The 21,770-nt window shown below is 44.3% G+C and overlaps 1 protein-coding gene across 4 annotated transcripts in view; it reads left to right on the top strand.

Annotated features, from left to right (window-relative positions):
• The window catches only part of LOC119464227 (uncharacterized), a 192,586-nt gene that overhangs the window by 162,889 nt on the left and 7,927 nt on the right, over positions 1–21,770 (top strand). For 2 of the 4 annotated variants that reach the window (XM_049656590.1, XM_037725112.2), the window contains exons 6-15: positions 4,242–4,358; positions 7,801–7,851; positions 7,931–7,972; positions 8,054–8,110; positions 10,249–10,305; positions 10,392–10,454; positions 17,815–17,841; positions 17,930–17,986; positions 21,253–21,312; positions 21,393–21,461. In XM_049656590.1, coding sequence (XP_049512547.1) covers positions 4,242–4,358; positions 7,801–7,851; positions 7,931–7,972; positions 8,054–8,110; positions 10,249–10,305; positions 10,392–10,454; positions 17,815–17,841; positions 17,930–17,986; positions 21,253–21,312; positions 21,393–21,461 — 600 coding nt within the window. The remainder of the gene's footprint in view (positions 1–4,241; positions 4,359–7,800; positions 7,852–7,930; positions 7,973–8,053; positions 8,111–10,248; positions 10,306–10,391; positions 10,455–17,814; positions 17,842–17,929; positions 17,987–21,252; positions 21,313–21,392; positions 21,462–21,770) is intronic. The other 2 variants (XM_037725113.2, XM_049656591.1) reach the window with 2 other exon arrangements.

The following is a 21,770-nucleotide window of genomic DNA, read 5'->3' as shown; positions in this document are numbered from 1 at the left end:
GATCCTCCTATCAATCTATTGTCTGCTTTCTTTCCACCAATACTCCAAGCGTATCTTGTTTAGTTCGACTGCTGACCAGTTAATGCTTCCATCAACTTTAAGTCCCAGTGCTTCTGGAAGGTGTACAATACCTACGAGTCTCACTGCGTGAATGCCTTTGCATTTCATTAGGATGCCCTGAGTTGTCTCTGGATTTTTGCTGCAGCCCACACGTCTCATCCCATGGCACATATTTGCTCCGTTATGTTGTTGTCCTTAGGCAGCCAGCTCGGGCCTAACCAGCAACGCACGGCCCTTTGAGTTACCATAACAATGGGCTACTTAATGCCATCAACCAATGATCAACAACGACATAAGTTCAGAACAATAACAATGGTGTCAGGCGACACGGAATCTAAAAGCAACTTCAAGAGTATACATTGTCCTAGTTTGGTGGAGCACATGTTGCACCGGTGAGCAACACTGGAGCAACATGTGGATAAATAATCAGAGTCGTACCCAAGTTTCTATATCCTGCTTTCTGCATATATGTGTGCTACGACGTTGCACCATAACTGCTAATCCAAAATTATGAACTATGTTACAGTTTATGTAAATTTTGCGTAAGTCCGTTACAATCGGAGCATAATAGGCCACGACCAGAAGTGGTAACAGTGGCTTAGTAGTTACTTGTGAAAACTAGTAGAAGTACTAGAAACGGGCAGTAGTTACTAGCTGTACTAGCCTCTGGATAGTACAGAACTAGTAATAAGGTAGTAAAATGCATAGCAATTAGCCTAAACGCATGTACTTACTAGACGTCTACGAACTTTATTTTCAGCATGTGCAACGTCGTTAACGTCTCTGGCGTGTCTTTCTTTCTTCATTTCCCTGTTTTGCCTAATTTATCGACAGTTTATGTCGTTCTATTATCTAAAGCAGGGGCCAAGTTCTTGCACGTGCATCCGAGTATGACACGCGCTTGGTCTTAGTGGTCTATAGCAGATCACTAAGATGCAGCATAGAAGGTAGAGTGTCGCAAAATACGAAATCTCTTCTTTGGCGATCTGAATTAAACCACAAATTCAATACTCACCGCAAGGAACCGCGGAAGACGCTCATTCATATGTTTATCTATTTAATATTTATTTATGGCCATATACTTTTCTAGGCCAATACGGTGTTGCTGAATAGAGCTGGTGTAATATAAACTCATGAGTTCCTTAGTACCGATTGGGGGACACACCTTTACTCCTTTTCAACGTCTACTGAACATATAATATTAATCTTGCTTCTGAGGTCAGATCCATGTGCGCAACTGTATGAAAGTGGTTTAAGTACGTTATTTCAGTCACCTTTCTTGAAAATTGACATTTTTTTTCTACACTATTGCGACGTCACATACATAAAAAGCACGCATCAATTACCTCTCAAATACAGTGAGTTGATATGAAATTCATGGATTCAGCCTCAACAAGCGAGCCGACTGCGCTATGTTAAGTCTTCATGTCTTTGTTTAGGCCAATAACAACGTTTTCTTTCTTTTTTTGGCTAATAGGATAATGCGTACATGGCTACTTTCTACACAATCATGAGGCACTGCCATCACCTAATCGGGGCTTTAAAAGAGGGGATTTTGAGTTCATAGCATACGATACGGTAATTAATAGGAACCCACTTAAATATCATTAAACTCTACTTGTTTATTCGACCTCGCTTTATTCGACTGTACGCGTAATTCGAACGCACTGGCAAGTCCCGGCGAGAAACTGTACACTGCTAGGGAAGAACTGCCATACCATTTCTTGCCAAATCGGTTAATGATGATGATAATGATGATGATTAATGACATCCCCTTTGAAACGGGGCGCTGACAAATAGTCACCTAGGCCTGCTTGATTTAATCAGGTATGCTTATACCTGAATCGCGTTCTCGTGGATAGTCATACGACATAACTCTTGCAACAATATGTTACTGCGAAACTAATTGGCCCTTATTTTTTTTTCTTTATTGATTTACGTTTACAGGCAATAAATGGAGGAGGTAGAGGAAAATTCATACAGACGTGGCTTGAGGGACCTTCAACCCCCTTTCTACGACTACACTGGATTTCTCTTTTTCTCTCTGGATTGTTTCGCTCTGAATAATTTGCTTTCTTGCTAAAATAACCATTTTATTTTATTGTTCCAGGCCCACCTCAAGTCCTGCGTCTGCAGTGTTGCTAAGGAAGTTACAGAGTCCGATATACAGTCTCCTGGCTTGGTAATAAGTGTATTTTATTCATACGGCAGCAATTATCGATACGTCGCTAACGACAGCGAAAAGCGCGCTTAAAAATATTAACACGGCAGCGTGAATTCTTCCAACGCGAATGGAGTACGAATTTATTATTTGCACAATTTTGTACCTGTGACATAGTCGTTAAGTTAATAGGGAGTGCCTAGTTTTTTGTGCTACTAAGTTAGGCATACAAAAGAACTCAAGCTGGGCGTGGGGCTTCGCGTACGCAGGGACGCGTGGGTCCTCTGTTGCAAGAATCTCCATTGTGTAAAATATTCTGGTTTAAATTTTGGTTCTCACTGTACACATGAATTGCCTATGTTTTCGCCAGGCTATGCTACCACGTCTGCCAGAAAAGCAGGAAAGCGCCGTTCACCCTCCGGGAGGCAAGAAGAAAACATGGGTTCCAAGGTAAAAAAGCACACGAACACAGACACACACACATTGGACAACTGCGACCGATTACCGCTGCTCGATGACATGACACTACATGTGCCGTGTACGTGACAGCGGTATAATTTAACATATGTTTATTGTGCAGTCAGTAATGTTCCATTTTCGCATTAAAAAGTATTAAACACTGGCTTGAAGTATGGGCACAATTTAACTCTTCACTGGAGGCAATATACTAATAAGAAAGAAAACAGTATTTCTGCATTAGCGCCGGAACGCGTTGAGTAAAACGTCACGTCAAACACGGTAGTACCATTCGGCAAAGTGGATCGCCTGTAGCAGTACTGTGGGTACTGATGCGCCAAAAGCCTGCGCAGTGCTTCTTCGGTTGACATCGCGTAAATTACACGGAGAGCACGCTAAAAACATCTCCAAAATCGTTGCGCAGCACGGGACTGGCAACAAATTCATGCAGCGCCGCGCAAGCTCGCGAAAGCTGAAGCAGAGGAAAGGCTCGCCGCGCGGCCTTCCTTCCTCACCTGATTGAAAAGGAAGGAGGAGGAAATAAGTTTTATCGAAAAAAGAAAGATAATAAAACACATGCGCAGTCTCTAGTTCCATTCGTTACTGCAGCGCCCCGACCAGTTCATATTATGGTAGAATGAACAAGAATTTCTCTTTCACTTCCTGTTCAAGACGAGCATTTGCTGACACCGCTATTTTCCAAGGTTTTAGTTTCGGCCTTGTTGGTGTGTCATTTTCTAGTGTTTAGCGCAGAAACATTAAAACAGACGGACAGCAGAAGAGACAGCGCTTGTGTATGTTTCCTTTGTTGTCTGTTGTTTTTAATGTTTCTGCCAGAAACTAGAAAAATCATCCCTTTTTTATTTAGCATTACTTAGCAATACTTCTAGCTGGTCTTGATGGTGCATATTCAGTAAATATATAGGTGCGCAACTTAGAACGCGGACGAATAAAAGGACGGGGCGTTCATTGAGGCACCGTCCCGTCTGCCCGACGTAAATTCTGCCGCATGATAGTGGGATTTCACAAACTACCCCTGTTCAACATTGTAGTACGTAAGGTGCTGTGGGTTTTGTTCATTGCGGTACCTTTTACAGACCGACGCATGCCCAGAGATTCGGGGAGCCGAGATTACCTCGTTTACCCCGTACTTATTGGCCACCTTCTTCAGGTTAAAAATTATGGGGTTTTACGTGCCAAAACCAGTTCTGATTATGAGGCACGCCGTAGTGGGGGACTCCGGAAATTTGGACCACCTGGGGTTCTTTAACGTGCACCTAAATCTAAGTACACGGATGTTTTCGCATTTCGCCCCCATCGAAATGCGGCCGCCGTGGCCGGGATTCGATCCCGCGACCTCGTGCTCAGCAGCCCAACACCATAGCCACTGAGCAACCGCGGCGGGTGCTTCTTCAGGTTGCCGGAAGGTTTATGCACATATGGTATTACCTCCGGCCTTGAAAGCTTTCTTCCTTCTTGCTGCTTGTAAGTTTGCTGACTAACATTTTTTTTTCTTACATTCGTTTTTCTTTTTTATTTTTCGTTTCTTACTGACTGTTTCAAGATGTGCGTGTGCTGCCACTGCGAACAGACGATACCTAAGAAACTAATCCGAGACCATATGACTGACTGTCAGAAAAAGATGTCTGAGAGCCTACATTACGAGGACGCACTCAATGAGGTGACTATCCACTTTTTTTACATTATTATTGCGAATAAAAGTTACACGGACACTCCAGGCGCATTTCTGCCGTCGCCGTCCTCGTCGCCGTGATGTTCCTTATTGAATCAAAACACGATAACATCGTCGCCGCGCGCCGTACGCTGTATGTGCGAGTGAAAGCTTGAGAGGGTCATCCGACGATCGCGGCTCAATCTCTCGCACGCGAGGGAGAAAGGAGGGGCGGAAGCGCGCTTCTTCTGCCGTGCGCGAGGCACGGAGGCGACGCGAGAGAGTGAGAGAGGGGGAAAGGGGCCGCGTTCAACTCCGGCGGCAGCTGCCGCTTACGACGCGGCCGCGCGGGCGCCGCATATTGACAGCGATCTTCGACGTGCACGAATTGCGCACCCGTGCGGGCCGCATCTTCAAAGCGATCTGCCATGTGGACAAAATACGCCCACTGCCGGTAGCTTCGTATGCGCTCTGTTTTCGACGTTCTTTCACGTTGAAGCGAGAGACACACGAAGGTTCATTCGCTCGCTGCTGCTGCTGCATGCTTCCTGACTGCAGCGTTTTGACAGCGAGTTCCCGCGGTCATCGAGCGAGGTGTGTTCATGTTTACCTGTGCGCGTGTGACACCGTGCTTCTTAATTTAGTTAGTAAGCGAATGTTTGCAAGTTTATACGGTTGATAAAACTAATATCCTGACTTCGTATAGCTGTCCACTAATTTGCTATCACAATCGATGCTTCACCTTTCGGGTGAAACTGCGACTTTTTTACCACTTCAAATCCCAAACGGCTTGGAAGAATGCGTGTATAAAGCTGCTATCACCTTCAATTCAGGGAAACTCATCTGCATCTATTGGTGCTCCCTGCATAAGCACACCGTGAAAGACAGAAATATCTTGTTGTAGTACGAGTGTTCAAAGAAAAAAATTCAGGCACAACCCATTCTTTGAGGAGGTTTATCATCGTTAATGCAAATTGCATTCGCGTGGTAGTACACCTGCAATTTGGTGGTGAGAGATTCATTAACAAGTATTGGTAAAGTTTCGTATAATACGATGCAATTATTAAACTTGTGCACATTGTAACAATGGTGAGAGCTGTGAGATTCCTATGTTGTGCATGTACAAGTAATAAGGACTCACGTAATTAGTGATATCCTGATTGTTTTCATATCGCGTTATCCGCTTTAAAGGTGAATTGAAAGAACGTAACGATCCAGCGCCGAATTGCGTCCTGTATGCGCCGTGTACTCCGGCCGGGCTCCACTCGAGCGTCTCTTTGGACACTTTGCGCCATCCAGCGGTGCGCGCACGAAGTCCCCTTTTTTTTTACGTGTCCTCCAAGACTCGTTGCTCAACACACCAATCAGAAATAATGTGACTCCATCAGACATTGCGTCAGTGGGTCTTGGTGTGTTTCACGTGTCCTCCGAGACGCGGAAAGACACCGGTGGCGCACCGGTACGTGGCAACGCTGGGAATCAATCCCTCATTGTCAAGCCTGTTATCATGGCTGAGCGGATACATTATCGGGCAGCAGCGCTCAGGGATCGAAGTTCGTTACCGACCAATACCGGAGTTATTTTTTCAAAAAGGAGCACCGGACTAAAAAAAGGCTAGCAACATGACTCAAACGGCTAAGTGGGAAAAGTAGGCTAAGAATAGTATTTGCATTAAAGCAAAAATCAAAGTAACAGTATTTACGCACTGTTTTCACAATACTCGGATTTTTCGTCAGTTTAGTATTATTATTATCATCATCAAAGACCCAACATTCTTGCATTACCCGCCACGTTGGTTCAGGGGCTCTATAGTGTTTAGCTGTAGAGGACGAAATCGCTGATTTGATTCCTGGCCCTGGCTGCTCCATTCTAATGAGGGTGCAGATGCAGAAGAAATGCCGGTGTACTTAGATAGTTGCACGTTATAAAAAAACCGTGTGGTCAAAATATTAGAGCTCCCATACGGCGTCCCTCATAACAGAGTGTGCATTTTGAAGATGTTAAACCCGACAATTTTGGAATACAAACATCCAACAGCCGTACGAGAATTCCAGTGGCCTTCGAAGTTTGTTCAAAGCACGCAGTTATAGTGGTGGGGTGATAGCCGATACGAAAGTTAATGCGAATCAAGTAATTATAGCCCTAAATGGAACCAAACGATGACACCAAACCGGTTACAAGTCGAATAAATTTTCAGGATCTTCAGGTTGCAGCGTCAAGTATTTCCAGGGGCTTTATAATTACAGCACCTGGTTTTCTCTTCTCCCGCCCACCAATATGCAATCTGACAAAGAGATAACTGATGTTTGATTCAAACCTTAAGTCACTTATCCCCAAAAAAACTGCGTCTTATTCGAACATAATTCGCACGTGGAGACAGTGTCCAAACTCAGGAATAGCAGTTTTCTATTCTATGTCCACCCCTTCGTGCCAGCATTTTACATTAATCATATTCTGAGTAGCAAGCAGAGGCCACTTTGCCCGACATATTAACCTTCTGAGTCCTTTAAGACCCACTGACGCAATGTCTGATGGAGTCACATTATTTCTGATTGGTGTGCTGAGCAAAAGAAACACCCTTGTTTTGCTGAAGTGTCGTGGCTGAATGCACCAATTCCCATGCATGTTGACAAACTGACGGGGCTCTCAAGTTTCTCCACATTAAGACCACTTTTTACATCGCCGGCGCAAACTAGCGTATACTAACTTCGCTTGAAAAATTAGTTATAGCCGATAACTCCACATTGACATATTGTGCCGCATGCCACTCATTAGGCATTAGTAGATCTGGTGGAAAATTGCGAATAAACCATGATGTCAAAGAGGTTGAACAAGGGGTCCAGATAGGTGGACCTAAGCAAGCTAGGAAGGCTTAGGAGTCAGGATCAATGGTGAATATCTCAACAACCTTCGGTTTGCGGATGACATTGTCCAGTTAAGCAAAACCAGGTGTGAATTGCAGCCAATGATTGAGGACCTTCACAGAGAAAGTGTAAGAGTGTGGTTGAATAATAATATGCAGATGACAACCGAAACGTTCAATGTCCTGGTAAGGGAACGAGAATTCATGATCGCCAGTCAGCCTCTAGATTTCATGCAGGATTACTTTTATCTAGGTCAACTACTCGCCAGGGACGCTGATCATGCGAAGGAAATTTACAGAAAAATGGTGTAAAGTGCATACGGCAGGCATTCCCAAATCATGAATGTGCTCTTCCACTGTCATTGAAAAGAAAAGTGTACAATCATTGCATTTTACCTGTGCTAAAGTGGGTGGGTGAGTGAGTGGCACCCTGCATTGTGAGTGGGAACACATAATAGTATGCTCTTCTTTAAAAATCGCCAGCAGTGATTTTGATTTCGTGCAGACAGCTGGAAGGATTTCCCTGATAATAAAATCCTAAAAAATATTATATTCTTGCTCTAACCAGTGTGTGCTATTTTATTCCAGCGAGGAACTTGCGAGGGTTTCAAACATACGCGACATGACAGTTCCAGTGACGTAAGCGTTTCAGAAGAATTTTGTTAAATGCCACAAGCTCAATTGCTTAAACACTTTTTTCTTTCCTCTTTCATCTCAGCTCTCCGCAAGTCTTCCGGTGGAAAAGTCACGTTCACATCAGGTGAGTATGTGTTGAACAGCACCTATACATGTCTTCCTTGCCAGCCGAATTGTTTTATTTTCTGTTATCTACCCCACACAGGTTTTCATGACAGGTCCAGTAAACGAGTTAACTGGGGAGCACGCCGGTTCTTTGAATGTAAGCACAACATCAATTATTTATGCATTGTTGGGCCACTGCATCATCTTGACCACTTCTATTATTTTGTTCATAATGTCATGCTGCAAATAAAAACGCATTGAGAAATTAACTAATCAAACTCAAATTTAGTTTCTTTAATATATATATCTAGATATAAATAGAGATAGATAGCTATAAATATCTCGGTTGTACACTCATCTTTTCAAAGAAAGTGGTAAGCCCCCAGTCAGGATTTGGTAATGCCTGCCGCATGCACTCCAACCCATTCTTATTATTCTGTAAATTTCGCTCTCATGATTGGTGTCTCCTGTGAGTAGAGAGAGAGAAAAAAGGTAAAGGAAAGACGGGGGGGGGGGGGGGTTAACCAGAAGTTATCTCCGGTTGGCTACCCTGTACAGGGGGAGGGGTAAAGGGATGCGAAAGGAGAGAGAGAGAAAAAAAATAAGTAAAAATAAAGAATAAAAGAAGGAAGGAAAGAAAAGAAAATGACGCGCACACACACACAAAACAGAACTGTTTCTGTGGGCACTGTCACGCAGTCTGCGAAGGCGTTCTCGTGTTGCATAGTGTCAACGTTCCATCCTACGTAACGCAGTGCAGAGTCACAATTTGTCACTGAGTCCGGTGTCTTTTATATAACGCAGCAGTGCCTTCAGGGCAGCTCGCGCCGTTGTTTACGTGAGTACTTGACCAAGATAGATAGAGCTCCTGTACAAGCTCTAGAGGCTGACTGGCGATCCTGAATTCTTGTTCCCTTGCCAGTCTGTTGAACATTATCTTTGTCTTCTCGGTTAGAATTGTGCTGTCTGCCCCAGGCAATTTTCTTTTTTTTTTTCTTTTTTTTTATCATAAGCATTTCTATGGTTACCGAACGAGAAACTGTCCGAGGGTCCGTCCGCCATCCGCGTAAGACGATCGCCTTCAAGTTCGCCAGCTGGGGAAGAAGAAGACGACGAACGAGCGAGCGGTGACACGAGCGCGTCTCTGTGACTACGTGACGTGCGCAATCACGCGCACAATCACGCGCGCACTGCACGCCTTTAGTAAGCCATAGCTGCGGAGCAGCCGTCGCTTCGTATCGGAACGTCATCAGCACACCTGGCGCCTTCACCTGCAGTAGTTTGCTTACCTCATCAGTTCAGGTTGCGCCGCCTTCCGCAGCAGTTCGTAATAGCGTCAAGATGACCGCAGCCGCTGAGCAGTGCTAATATCACCAGCAGTGTTGAGTGTGAGCATTTAACACCACGTCGTTACTACGAAATTCTTATGCATCATTCAGATAACTCGCTGAGCAGATTCTACGTTATTATTATTTTTTTTTTTTTTTTTTGAAGCGAAAGCATCATTACGCTACCTCGGGCAGCCGTCAGCGACTCAACAGTTTTCACCTTGAGAGCTAGAGGTCAAACCACAAGAGAGCATTTAGGCACGTTTATAGTCCGACGTTATCGGCACGCGGGCGAGCGTCATCAGACGCCGGGCGCGTCGGAGCGCATTGGCCGCGCGTCCGGTTACGTTGGCGGCGCCAGTACGTCGAACCATCGGTCGAACTATAGCCGCTGTTGTTCTCGCCAACGTGACATAACGTGTGCACGCGTTCACGCTACGTCGGACTATATTTAGGCCTTTACGGAGCCTTGAAAGGAGACATTGCCGCCGTTGCCCGAGTATATATAGTTGCACCCGGCTGCGAGTTGCAACCAAGTCTCACTACCTTACTGATCACCGCAGTGTCTTCATAGGCATAAAAAATTATGAATAGACACGGTATTTATTGCAAACATGTCTGTATATCATTGCGAAACGATACCTCGGTCACAGCTCGACAATGGGCCTAGCCTGGGCAGTGAAGCTTTCGCTATCAACCAGGGTTAACCAAAGCTAAACCACACCAATTTTTTTTTTATTTGCTAGAGCTAAAAAAATACTCTTTAGACAAAGAAGTCCCGTCCGGGAAATATACACTGATGCTAACGGCATTGTAATCTTTGTAGACTAATTTCAAGTAGTACTGTTTGCGTGAGCTTTTTCGTGTGATGTTTTTGTGCGTGCCACTCCGCCCTGTACCATATAGTGGAAGCTCGTAGCTTTGTAAGTAAGCAAAGAAATATGTAACTCTCCGCTTTTCCATTTAGGGCGGCATGTGCACTACCAGGAAGGAGCCCCCTGTCTCGCCTGCCGACCCCTCCGATGTCAGTGGCATTTCATTTATATCTCCTTGTGGGCGAAACATTTTCACGGCGAAATTAAATGCTTTATTTATACTTTGATTTTGCAGCTGCCACGACTGCTGAATGTGGCCCTCTCGAAGATGTGCGACTTGGAACAGGAAGTAACAGAGGTGAGAACAGTGCAAGGTGTCGAACATGGGCAACAGACAATGAAGCGAGAGAAAGAATTGGGAGAGTTATGAATAATTGAAATGTAGAAATTAAGAAGTACAAAGGAAGTGGATGAAAAATAACTTGTAGTAGGTGGGTGCCGAATCCCCATCTTTTGCATTACTTAATTGTGCGATACTTAAAAGTGGGGGCCACGGCACTGCGCACGAAATGCCACGCCACTCACCGTTGATGCTGTTTCAGGTGCTGCTGCTGACTGGATTCTGCTATCAGCTACCAGTGTTTCCGACATGCCTGCCCGTCCCGCAAGCTCACGCAGCTGACTCGTTCCGGGTCGACTGCGACCGTTTTTTCAACCATTTGTGCTCACCACTGCCGAATCTGGAGACGTCCGAGTTTCTGACCTGGCAACGCGCAACAATACCAGCTGACCCAGGATACCTACATAAAACGCGCGGATTCCACCACCCTCTTGGGCCACGGCACTGCGCACGAAATGCCACGCCACTCACCGTTGATGCTGTTTCAGGTGCTGCTGCTGACTGGATTCTGCTATCAGCTACCAGCGTTTCCGACATGCCTGCCCGTCCCGCAAGCTGGCGCAGCGCGACTCGTTCCGGGTCGACTGCGACCGTTTTTTCGACCATTTGTGCTCACCACTGCCGAATCTGGAGACGTCCGAGTTTCTGACCTGGCAACGCGCAACAATACCAGCCGACCAGGATACCTACATAAAACGCGCGGATTCCACCACCCTCTTGGGCCACGGCACTGCGCACGAAATGACACGCCACTCACCGTTGATGCTGTTTCAGGTGCTGCTGCTGACTGGATTCTGCTATCAGCTACCAGTGTTTCCGACATGCCTGCCCGTTCCGCAAGCTGGCGCAGCGCGACTCGTTCCGGGTCGACTGCGACCATTTTTTCGACCATTTGTGCTCACCACTGCCGAATCTGGAGACGTCCGAGTTTCTGACCTGGCAACGCGCAACAATACCAGCTGACCAGGATACCTACATAAAACGCGCGGATTCCACCACCCTCTTGGGCCACGGCACTGCGCACGAAATGACACGCCACTCACCGTTGATGATGTTTCAGGTTAGCTATTACGAATATTCCTGTTACCGAGATGACGATGTCTGTCTTTTAGCGGTGTCGTGGCCCCCCCACATCTTGAAGCGTTTTCGTGCAACGGTTGTGTACCTTTGGCGTATATTAGTTTTAGGTGGGGACATTGAATCAAACCCCGGTCCTATGACCAAGGCTCAGGAGGAGAAACTAGAACTTGTATACGATGCTATTCAAAGGCTCGAGGCGAACCACACGAACATGCTAGAAAGTGTTAATAGGATCCTCACAATTCATATAAGCTTGCAAAATGAATTGCAGTCCTGTGGCAAAGCGTGTAGAGGGACTTGAGCTCAAAAGCCAGACAAATGCAGGCTTGAAAAATGAAATGCAGGCTTTAGTTAAACGTGTGGAAGAACTGGAACTTAATAACCAGTCAACGCGCACATCGGAGGCCTCCACGAGTCATTCTCACGTTGTATCAAACATTCAAGAAAAAATTGATGATCTGGAAAACCGTTCCCGCAGGTCCAACGTCCTCTTTTTTGGCATTCGTGATTCTGATAAGGCCGAAACTTGGGAGGTCTCAGAGCGTCTTGTTAGCGAGTTTTGTTCTAACAAACTTGGGCTTACTGTGTCTTCTCTAGCCCGGGCCCACCGCATAGGCCGTTTTTCTGAAAACAAAAACCGGCCTATTATTGCCAAGCTTTTCAACGAAAAAGAAGTCGAATCTGTGATGAGCAAGGGCTTTAAGCTAAAAATACGGACTTCAGTATTTCACGTGATTATTCTCAAATTGTTCGCGAGAAACGACGTCAACTGCTCAGGTTGCCAAATCAAAAAAGGAAGGCGACAAAGTACGTTTGGTTTTTGATAAACTATTTATCAATAGCGTGCCTTATGTTTGGGACAATGCGGCCAGTTGCGCAGTACGGGTGTCTGACCAGTGACGCATTCCTTCCAGTCCTCCGAAATTAGCTGCCAAATCACCCTCGCGGTCACGCACTCAGCGCTGCGACGATTTGGTTACTTGTTTTCTTTACACTAACATAAGAAGTGTTCTTCCCAAAATGTGGCTCTTTCTTCACTAATCGATTCATGCGGTTCGTCTATCATCGCACTTACAGAGACTTGGTTAAACAACACGATCCCAGACAATGTCGTTTTGCTATGTGACTCCGTTTTTAACTTATTTCGTTGTGACCGCGGGGACCGTAGGGGTGGCGGTGTACTTCTTGCCATCAAGAAAGAGATAACTGCTGTGCTTATCGATGTCACGTCATGCATAGAGTCAGTGTGGGTTCGTTTGAAATGCGGCCCAACAGATGCCATTATTGGGGTGATTTACCGTCCTCCTAACATGACCACATCATTCTCAAGTGAACTCTGTCTTGTGTTAAGCGAACTTACAGTACGTTTTCCCAGTTCTAGCTTACTAATACTAGGTGACTTTAACTTTCCTGTAATTAATTGGTCCTCATTAACAGCCCCAGGTAGTGATCCAGAAGCTCAGGCTTTCCTTCAGTGCTGCCTTGATTTCTCATTGCAGCAACTTATCTCCGAACCCACGCGTCGTTCCGCCACTTCAGCCAATGTTCTCGATCTTATCCTAACCAACAATCCTTACATTTGCTCTAATATTGCGCACTTAGAAGGCCTTTCAGATCATTCCATAATCACCGGAAATGTGAACTTTGTGCCTCACAGAAAATCAACGCGTACTAAACAAATCAGGTGCTACAACCGAGCAAACTTCGGTGAAATAAACGCCGAGTTGGCAGTCTTTGCTGAACACTTTCTTCACGATTTTCGAAAACGTTCAGTGGAGGCCAACTGGAACCTGTTCAGTAAAAAACTTGCTGCTCTTGTCGACAAGTACATACCTATCATTAGCATACCATGCACCAACACTGCGCCTTGGTTTAATAGCCATCTACGTCGCCTTAACAATAAGAAGAAACGCCTGTACAGACAGGCCGACTTAAACAGGCAATCCGATTCCTGGCAACGCTACAAAGCCTGCGATAAGGAATATCAGTCGGCACTGATATCTACTCGTCGCCATTTCTTCTCACACGATCTACCATCAATGTTAACAAACAACCCTCGAAAGTTCTGGCAGACAATCAATCCTTCTAATAAACCCGATATAACCCTAACCGATGCAGCAGGAGACAGTATTCCTGCAGCTGAATGCGCTGAAGTATTCAATAAAGCATTCACATCAGTTTTTACCAGAGAAGAGGCTTTTTTAGCCCCCAACACAATGAATATTTCAAACACCTCAATGTCCGAAATAATTATTAGTGAGACCGGTATCTTATCTTTACTAACGAAACTTAAAACTTCATCAGCCTCTGATCACCTAGGTTTCAACAACAAAATACTCGTGAATTCATCAGAAGGTATTCATCGCATCTTGTCCGCTATTTTTTCACAGTCTCTTTCATCTGGTTTCGTTCCAAGCGACTGGCGGTTAGCTAAGGTCGTGCCGATTTTCAAGTCTGGGGATCGTTCTTTGCCTCTCAATTATCGTCCCATTTCATTAACTAGCACAGTTTGCAAACTCCTTGAGCATGTGATTCACTCCCAGGTTATTAACTATTTAGAAGAACATAACATCATCTTTAAGTACCAACATGGTTTCCGTAAAGGCTACTCGTGCGAAACGCAACTTGCTGGATTCATCCAAGACCTACATTCATCTGTCGATGCTGGTATTCAAGTCGATTCCATATTTTTAGATTTTTCAAAAGCTTTTGATAGGGTACCTCACAATCGGTTATTAACAAAGTTAGCACTGCTTAATATTCACCCTCTTGTTTTAGCATGGGTAAAACATTTTCTTTCTTCAAGGTTTCAGTTTACCACTGTCAATAACCATAATTCTTCTTTCAGCCAAGTACATTCTGGCGTCCCACAAGGAAGTGTACTTGGTCCCTTACTTTTCCTGATATTCATTAACGATTTACCTAACTCTGTTTCGTCCCAAATCAGACTTTTCGCTGACGATTGTGTAATTTACCGTAACATTTATTCTAATGATGATTGCCTTGCCCTACAACATGACATTGACTCAGTAACATCATGGTGCTCTACCTGGCTCATGCAACTTAACCCTTCCAAAACAAAATGCATGTCTTTCACTAACCGTAAGTCTCGAGTTCCAACCGCATATACCTTAAACAATAATCCACTTGAGTTGGTAACCACTTATAAGTATCTCGGTGTTCACATTTATTCCGACTTAACATGGAACCATCATATTAACCTTACCGTTGCATCCGTTAATCGGTCATTAGGTCTTTTAAAACATAACCTAAAGCATGCTCCTTCCCACCTCCGATCACGTGCTTATACCACTCTAATCCGGCCTAAAATCGAATATGCCTCGGCAATTTGGGACCCACATCAAGCATATCTAATAAATAGCATTGAATCACTGCAGAACCGCGCAGTTCGTTTCATCTATTCTGATTATTCACGTCATACCAGCATCACAGCATTGAAGAAACGTGCCGGCTTTCAAGAACTATCCCTCCGCCGTAAAATTGCACGTTTATCACTTTTTCATAAATTGTATCATCACTCAACTCTTCATAACGACTTTTTTTTGTTTGCCATCTGCTATTTTTGATAGACGCGACCATCCTTTCAAAGTCAAGCGCGTGTCATGTCGTTCATTTAACTATGCACATTCATTCATTCCACGCACTATAACTGACTGGAACGCTTTGCCTCCACGTGTTGCTACCACCACAGATCACGATAAATTTTTAAATCTACTGTCTGCCAGTGCTACAGCGTAATCATTGTGTATATTGTTATCTGGACGTGCATCGGTTTTGTTTTGTTTTGTTTTTTTAAACTTCTATGATGATTCTCGTTTTGTTTTTGTTTTTTAAATAAATATGTTTGCAGGTTGTATAGCTGTTATCAATCTGTATAGTGTTGCATAGTGTTATGACTGTATAACGAAATTCTAACTTAGTATAGTTTCACATGTGTTCTCTTTGTTGTTGTATTTGTGCCCCCCCCCCCCCCTATGTAATACCCTCGGTTGCGAGGGCCTTTAGGGGTATTTTGTATAAATAAATAAATAAGTTAACGGTGGCGAAACTGCTCCCAATATTGCATCTAAAGTGAACAGAAATGATGTATAACTCATAGGGTCCTGTGTTTTCGGGTTTTAGTGGTTTATTTATTTTAGATTTTTTTTATTCGGGGGCAAAAATCGGGTGTTATTTTTGAAGAGGACGACCGGCGAGAAATCTTGATTTTTGTTGCCTAGTAGCAGACATCTTCAGATTTTTGTGTTAGCTTTCACAGGCAAATAGCCCGGGCCATGGTCTTTTTTTTTTTCTTGGGGGGGGGGGGGGGTGGAGCAGAAATATTCTATTTAAACAAGCAAGTTCGCTCAAAGCAACACTCAATGAAACAGAGCTGCTTGCAGATCATGTGACAAACTGTTCTGTTCAAATCCTTGTTTGCAAGCGCTCATTATTAACATATCTAAAGGAAACCACACAAACAAAAGCAACCGAAGCATGTTTGGCAACGCCTTATTTGTTCTTTGCACTTTTTTTAAAAAAAGGAAGAAAGTACGAATAGCGCAGGGGCATGCTTCGCAAGAGGTGCGATGTTCTTTCTTATAATGGAAATCCCTGTTTACGTACATTATCATATGCATTTTCGTAAGGCTTTTCGGAGGGCAAGAAATAGGGTATTATTGGGTTTAACCCAAAAACGAAGAAACCTAATTTTACACCACTGTTTTGCAAAGCCGTCGTAAACATCGTAGAAATTTTCCGTAAGGCATAAATTCATAGCTGAAGTTTGTTCGTTTTAGATGTTCGAACAGATGCAATTTACACTAGCAGTGATGCCTGTTTTTGGTGTAGAGTTAAGGATTTGGTTAACTTTCTGCTTTAATTTTCTTTTTTTCAAGCTTACAAGTTTCCGGGCTTTAAAAAAATTATTCAACATAAATCAGAATTGTGCTTCCTATAGTCACTATATATTAATGTTTTCTCTCAAACGCAACACACTTCGTTTAAATCTGTTAAGCGGTGGTCTCATAAAAGCATTTCTGCGTTTTGCATGTAGAGGAGACCAGACTTGGCCGAAAGCTCAGTTAGTTGGGCGAAGGCTCATATAATGCAATTATATTTGCGGAGTCCTTAAATGTTGTAAAAGCTTCACTCTCACTATAAAATCATTAAAATCCTGTAGTGAATTATCTTTATTCGCTTCTGTGGACTGCGTACACATCTAGTCAGCATAACATCCTGGGTACCTGACTACAGAGGTATCGAAGGTAACATGATTGCAAGTGAAATTGACACATCTTTAGCAACAAAATGGCCATCGGGATTTAATTTCATTTTTGATTCTTTGTTTTGTCCATAAACAGCATCAGGCCTCGGTAATGGTACGCAGTTTAGAATGGGATTGATTTTTCAATCGTATTTTAAATTCATAAGAACAAGAAGCATAACATCGCCACAGGTAAGTTTGCCAACAGCTCTACAAGATCTCGAGCTGTTAATCTCGCTAAATAGAACTTATACTAGTGTCACAGGGTTAGCAGGACAGGACTCCTTTACATAAAACAGTCTCTGGTGTCGCAATGGCCGCACAGACACTTTAAACACAAATGATTCGACAATATCACGTGAGTGAACAAGACCGTGGAAGCACTTGTCAAAAAAACAACAGATCGCGTTCCATCTCTCTGGCGGCTAATTCCTCTACTTTTCACTACTTCTACATTCTAAAATAATCAGTCTTCTGCAGAAAGTTGAGAAACTATGGAAAACTGATGTTGGACACTGAGGCCTCGAATAATCTCCATTTAATTATACGGCACTTACGAAACTGGCCACCCATAACAAAAGCATGACGAACGGATTTCGTCTTCGGTAGATAGAGAAAAGGGCACACATATGCTACCCAAGAATCTGTTGATTGGCGGTAAACCTCCCATTCTGGGCAGTTGGGGTGAGAAGCTTACCATCCCCCACGCCTTGCTAATGTGGGGCATGGTGGGTGTAAGTCAAAATACACAGAAGAACTACACTGGCGATAAGATATCCCGTTCAACAATGAAAAAATAGTACAGTCACTTCCAACCTAATTCTGCCTTCGAAATCGGTAAATGTAAACGCGTACGTTCGGGTTCCACCAGTGCGGACATTTTGCTTAGGCATTTTGACGAATCTGACTCGATTGCTGAGAGATATAATTGTAGACCGACATTCATAATTTCCCCTCATTTATTCCTTGCAGCTTAAGAATGCGGCTGATAAAAGAAACGTGAGTTTCAGCATTTCCTGAGAAAGATAAGTCGTTTAATTATCAATGCGACTTACAGGGCCTAACATTGGCGCCATAAATTTTGCAGGATGACACTGATCTGCTTAAGGTTGCAGTCCCGACCATCCAAGGGGACATGAGGAACGTAAGGCCCTTTAAACTCTTTTTTTTTACGTATTTTGAGGCATATCTGCATTTGTGCTTGGAGCTCAAGCTGATCGTCTCATTTCGCACTTGACGAGAACTTTACTTGATCGGTTGCAACCGTGCACGCCTTTATGTGAAAAGGGCATAGCTCGACCTCGACCACTACGTAACACGTTACCACCTGAGAAAATACCTTCACCCGAAGTGGACACTAGAACTCTTTGGCAATGAAGATAGGCAATAATGGCATACATGCATGGTGTGTGCGTGCATGTGTGTTTAAGGGTTAAGGTTGGGGCTAGCTTGTTGTAGATGGTGAAGTGAACTGAGCTACGGAGCTACAAAGAACGACAAAAAATGTACACGGACGACACCTGGCCAAGCGCAAACTGTTTATTCTACACACTTAATAGTTACACGAAGGCGCTGATAGCGGCATGTCTAAACAAGGCACGTGGTACGACACAAAACTGACTATACGAACAGCGAGTTAGCAAGTGCCAAGTTAAGCGACATTAATTCGGTCAACCATGTTGTCTATCCTCGTTATCGCCAAGAATAAACACCTTATCTTCAGAGCGATATCGATGGCGCCCTCGCACACAAATCGGCACCAATATGCAGCACGGTAATAGTTTCAATGGCTGTTCTTTCCCTTGTACCATTGGAGTGCGCTATTAGGCTCTTACTCGCTACCTTCGGATGACACGCAATATCAATGGTGCCCTCACGCACAAATCAGTGCCACTCTGGCACGCGCACCTGCTACAATATGGAACTAAATTTCCGGTGTGGTTAACCTGCTCGCAGTTGTGATGGGGCTGACGCCGACGAGTGTTCACGCATCTTCCTACTTGTCCTACTTAATATTTCCCGCAGGAAAGGGTGATGCTATAAACCAGCTTTATCGCATGGTGCAATTCACGTTTCTAGTTACCATTGTCCATTTTGTCAAACAGGCTGCTCACCTTGGAAGGGTCCTCGAGACGCATAGTAATGACGTTTTTACTAGCCATCGTCCTTGTACTACATGTAACGTGTACTACGTGTACGTAAAGGTGTAATGATAGGCATGCTCTTTTGGTTTCATACTCTAAACCATATCCGTCTTCTCTTTGTTGTCAAAACTTTTGACCAGTTTGTCAGCTAAACGCAATCAAATCTTCTCGATAGCCACTTAACTTCCTCCTTTATTTGAACCGTCAGATTACGAGTCAAAGCATGGGCAGACGACTTTTTGCAGTTTCTCAACAAGCTATACTGTGCCACAGTTTCCTTTGAATTGAAGTGAATTATTGGGTTTTAGATGCCAAAACCACGCTTTGATAATGAAGCACGCCGTAGTGGGGGACTCCGGATTAATTTTGAACACCAGACGATATTTAACGTGCCCTCAATGCACGGGACTCGGGCGTTTTCTTTTGCATTTCGTCCCCATTGAAATGCGGCCGTCGCGGTCGGGATTTGATCCCGCGACCTTGTGCTTAGCAGCGCCACCACGACACGTACAAATTCTTTTACTAACTTCGAGTGTCCCAAGTCGTGTAACTCAGAAATCCTTTACCCCCGCTTGTCATACATGCCCAACGCGTGTAGTTTTCACGTTCCTGTTTAGATACCGAATAAACTTAACCAACAGATTTGCCTAAGTCCTTTCTTAACTTGACCCTTAATATACCTTCGTTATTTTTTTTGTCAGTTCTGTGTTGCACCACGTCGCTTGTGTCTACATCCGTATATCAGTGCATTCATATAACTATTTATTCTATGGAATAAAGTTATCAGCTTTGCGCTTGTCCAGTTTTCGGGTGTGTCCTTTTTCTTGTCGTTTGTTCTAGCGTAGCTTGGTAGCAGCAGTCTATTTTAGTGTGTGTATGTGTTTTTGAGACAAGTTACCCTGATATGTGGGAACATGGCCTAAAAAGATGGCACGTATAAATATTCCATTCGTACTAACGTCAGTAGAAATTTTCAAACGTACCGCCTTCCTTTCCTGCTTTGTGGGCTCTCACGCGCGCTCTTGGGACAAAGGAACGACAACACAGTAGTGCAAACAGTCAAAAGGGCATTTATTGCACCTTTCATACGCTAATGTATGCTAGCCGAATTACTACGCATAGAACATTCACATGGGAGTGCGACAAATCAAGGAAGTCCGACTCATCGCGACCGGATAGCGAGCGAATATGTTCGCCCCATGCAATGACACCTTCGTCTAGTCGTTCACGTGTACGGTCACGCGAACGGTGGCGAGTTCGAACGATCCGCGTTCGTCCATACTGGTGCCCTGCTCCTAGCCTCGCGAGACGGTCTCGTGCAGCTATGGTGTTGGGCTGCTGAGCACGAGGTCGCGGGATCGAATCCGGCCACGGCGGCCGCATTTCGATGGGGGCGAAATGGGAAAACACCCGTGTACTTAGATTTAGGTGCACGTTAACGAACCCCAGGTGGTCCAAATTTCCGGAGTCCCCCACTACGGCGTGCCTCATAATCAGAACTGGTTTTGGCACGTAAAACCCCATAATTTAATTTTTTAACGGTCTCGCGCAGCATTGATCGGCGCACGCGCGGTACGTCCGCATCGCTCACCGACCTCAACCAGAAGAGGAAGCGCCTTCGACCTTTTGCGCCCAAGTAACCCCGCCGTTAGGTGGCGTTAGCAGCGCGACACTCGCGCCATCTCTCGCAGTGCGCCTCAACCACACCGACCGTAAAGCCACGCGGCGAAGCCGGATTACAGAGACGGGAGCCATGCGGGGAGAAGCTCAGCGGATGCGTTAGAGTCGCGCATCCCCACAGCTTTATATGTATATATATAGCAGGAGAGGAAGCCGATGCGTTTTACTATATATATATATATATATATATATATATATATAGAGAGAGAGAGAGAGAGAGAGAGAGAGAGAGAGAGAGACGGCACTAATTGTATTGTATAACAGTTATTGTGGTAACTAATGACTGAGCACATGCACTCCAAAAGGCGTCCCGACACAGAACTGATACAAATTTTAAAACTATAAAAGTGTCCATGACACTGAATAAGCGAGTAACTAATCTTTTTTTCTTTTTCTTTTTTTTTTTTTTTTTTTTTTGGGGGGGGGGGGGGCGCGGGGGCTCATGCGCGCACTCTTATAACATGGAATCTACACGCTCACGTTCATGTGTTCTTTCCGTGTTTTACGTGAGCGTAAATTGTGATTTCAATGTGCCCAGCCACTTTACAGAACAAATGTCACACAATTAGCCCATCTGCTTCTGCAGGTTCAAATCCAATGTGAACAACGTATTGAAAAATCAGAAAAATCTATCTCCAATGTCGAGGTAAGGGTGACAACTTCTGTGTTTGCTAGCGATGGCATTTTTTAGCCGAGTTCTTCATTTTGTGTCGGTGCCTTCTGCAGGAATCGCACAGCTCTCTTCAGGAAACTGTGTCCATCATCAATGAAGATACGAAAACTCGACTGAATGCGGTAGGTGCTCTTAGAAGCTGCCTCCTATCTAAGTTTTAGGTATAGGGTTAAGCTAGCCCAGGAATGCTTGCAAGGTCTTCGTTGACAAATTAGTGTTACAATGCGATGTTTTGACATTGTTGTTGTCGTTGTTGTTTTTTAGCCCTATGATACCGTTTCTTGGTGTAGCTCTACGATGTGATACCGCCTTCTAACCCGAAAACAGCTGAGAGACATAGTCAACCTTAAGTCTGTTTCTATTGCCGGCTGGTACGTTACGAATGTCAAACATCCATTCTTTTTTTAAGCACGATGGGGTAGTGAACTAAG

Source organism: Dermacentor silvarum, chromosome 9 (genome assembly GCF_013339745.2).
Source record: "Dermacentor silvarum isolate Dsil-2018 chromosome 9, BIME_Dsil_1.4, whole genome shotgun sequence".
NCBI classification, from domain to species: Eukaryota; Metazoa; Arthropoda; class Arachnida; order Ixodida; family Ixodidae; genus Dermacentor; species Dermacentor silvarum.
The sequence above is the reverse complement of the archived record's forward strand: the minus strand, read 5'-3'. Positions and strand labels throughout refer to the sequence as shown.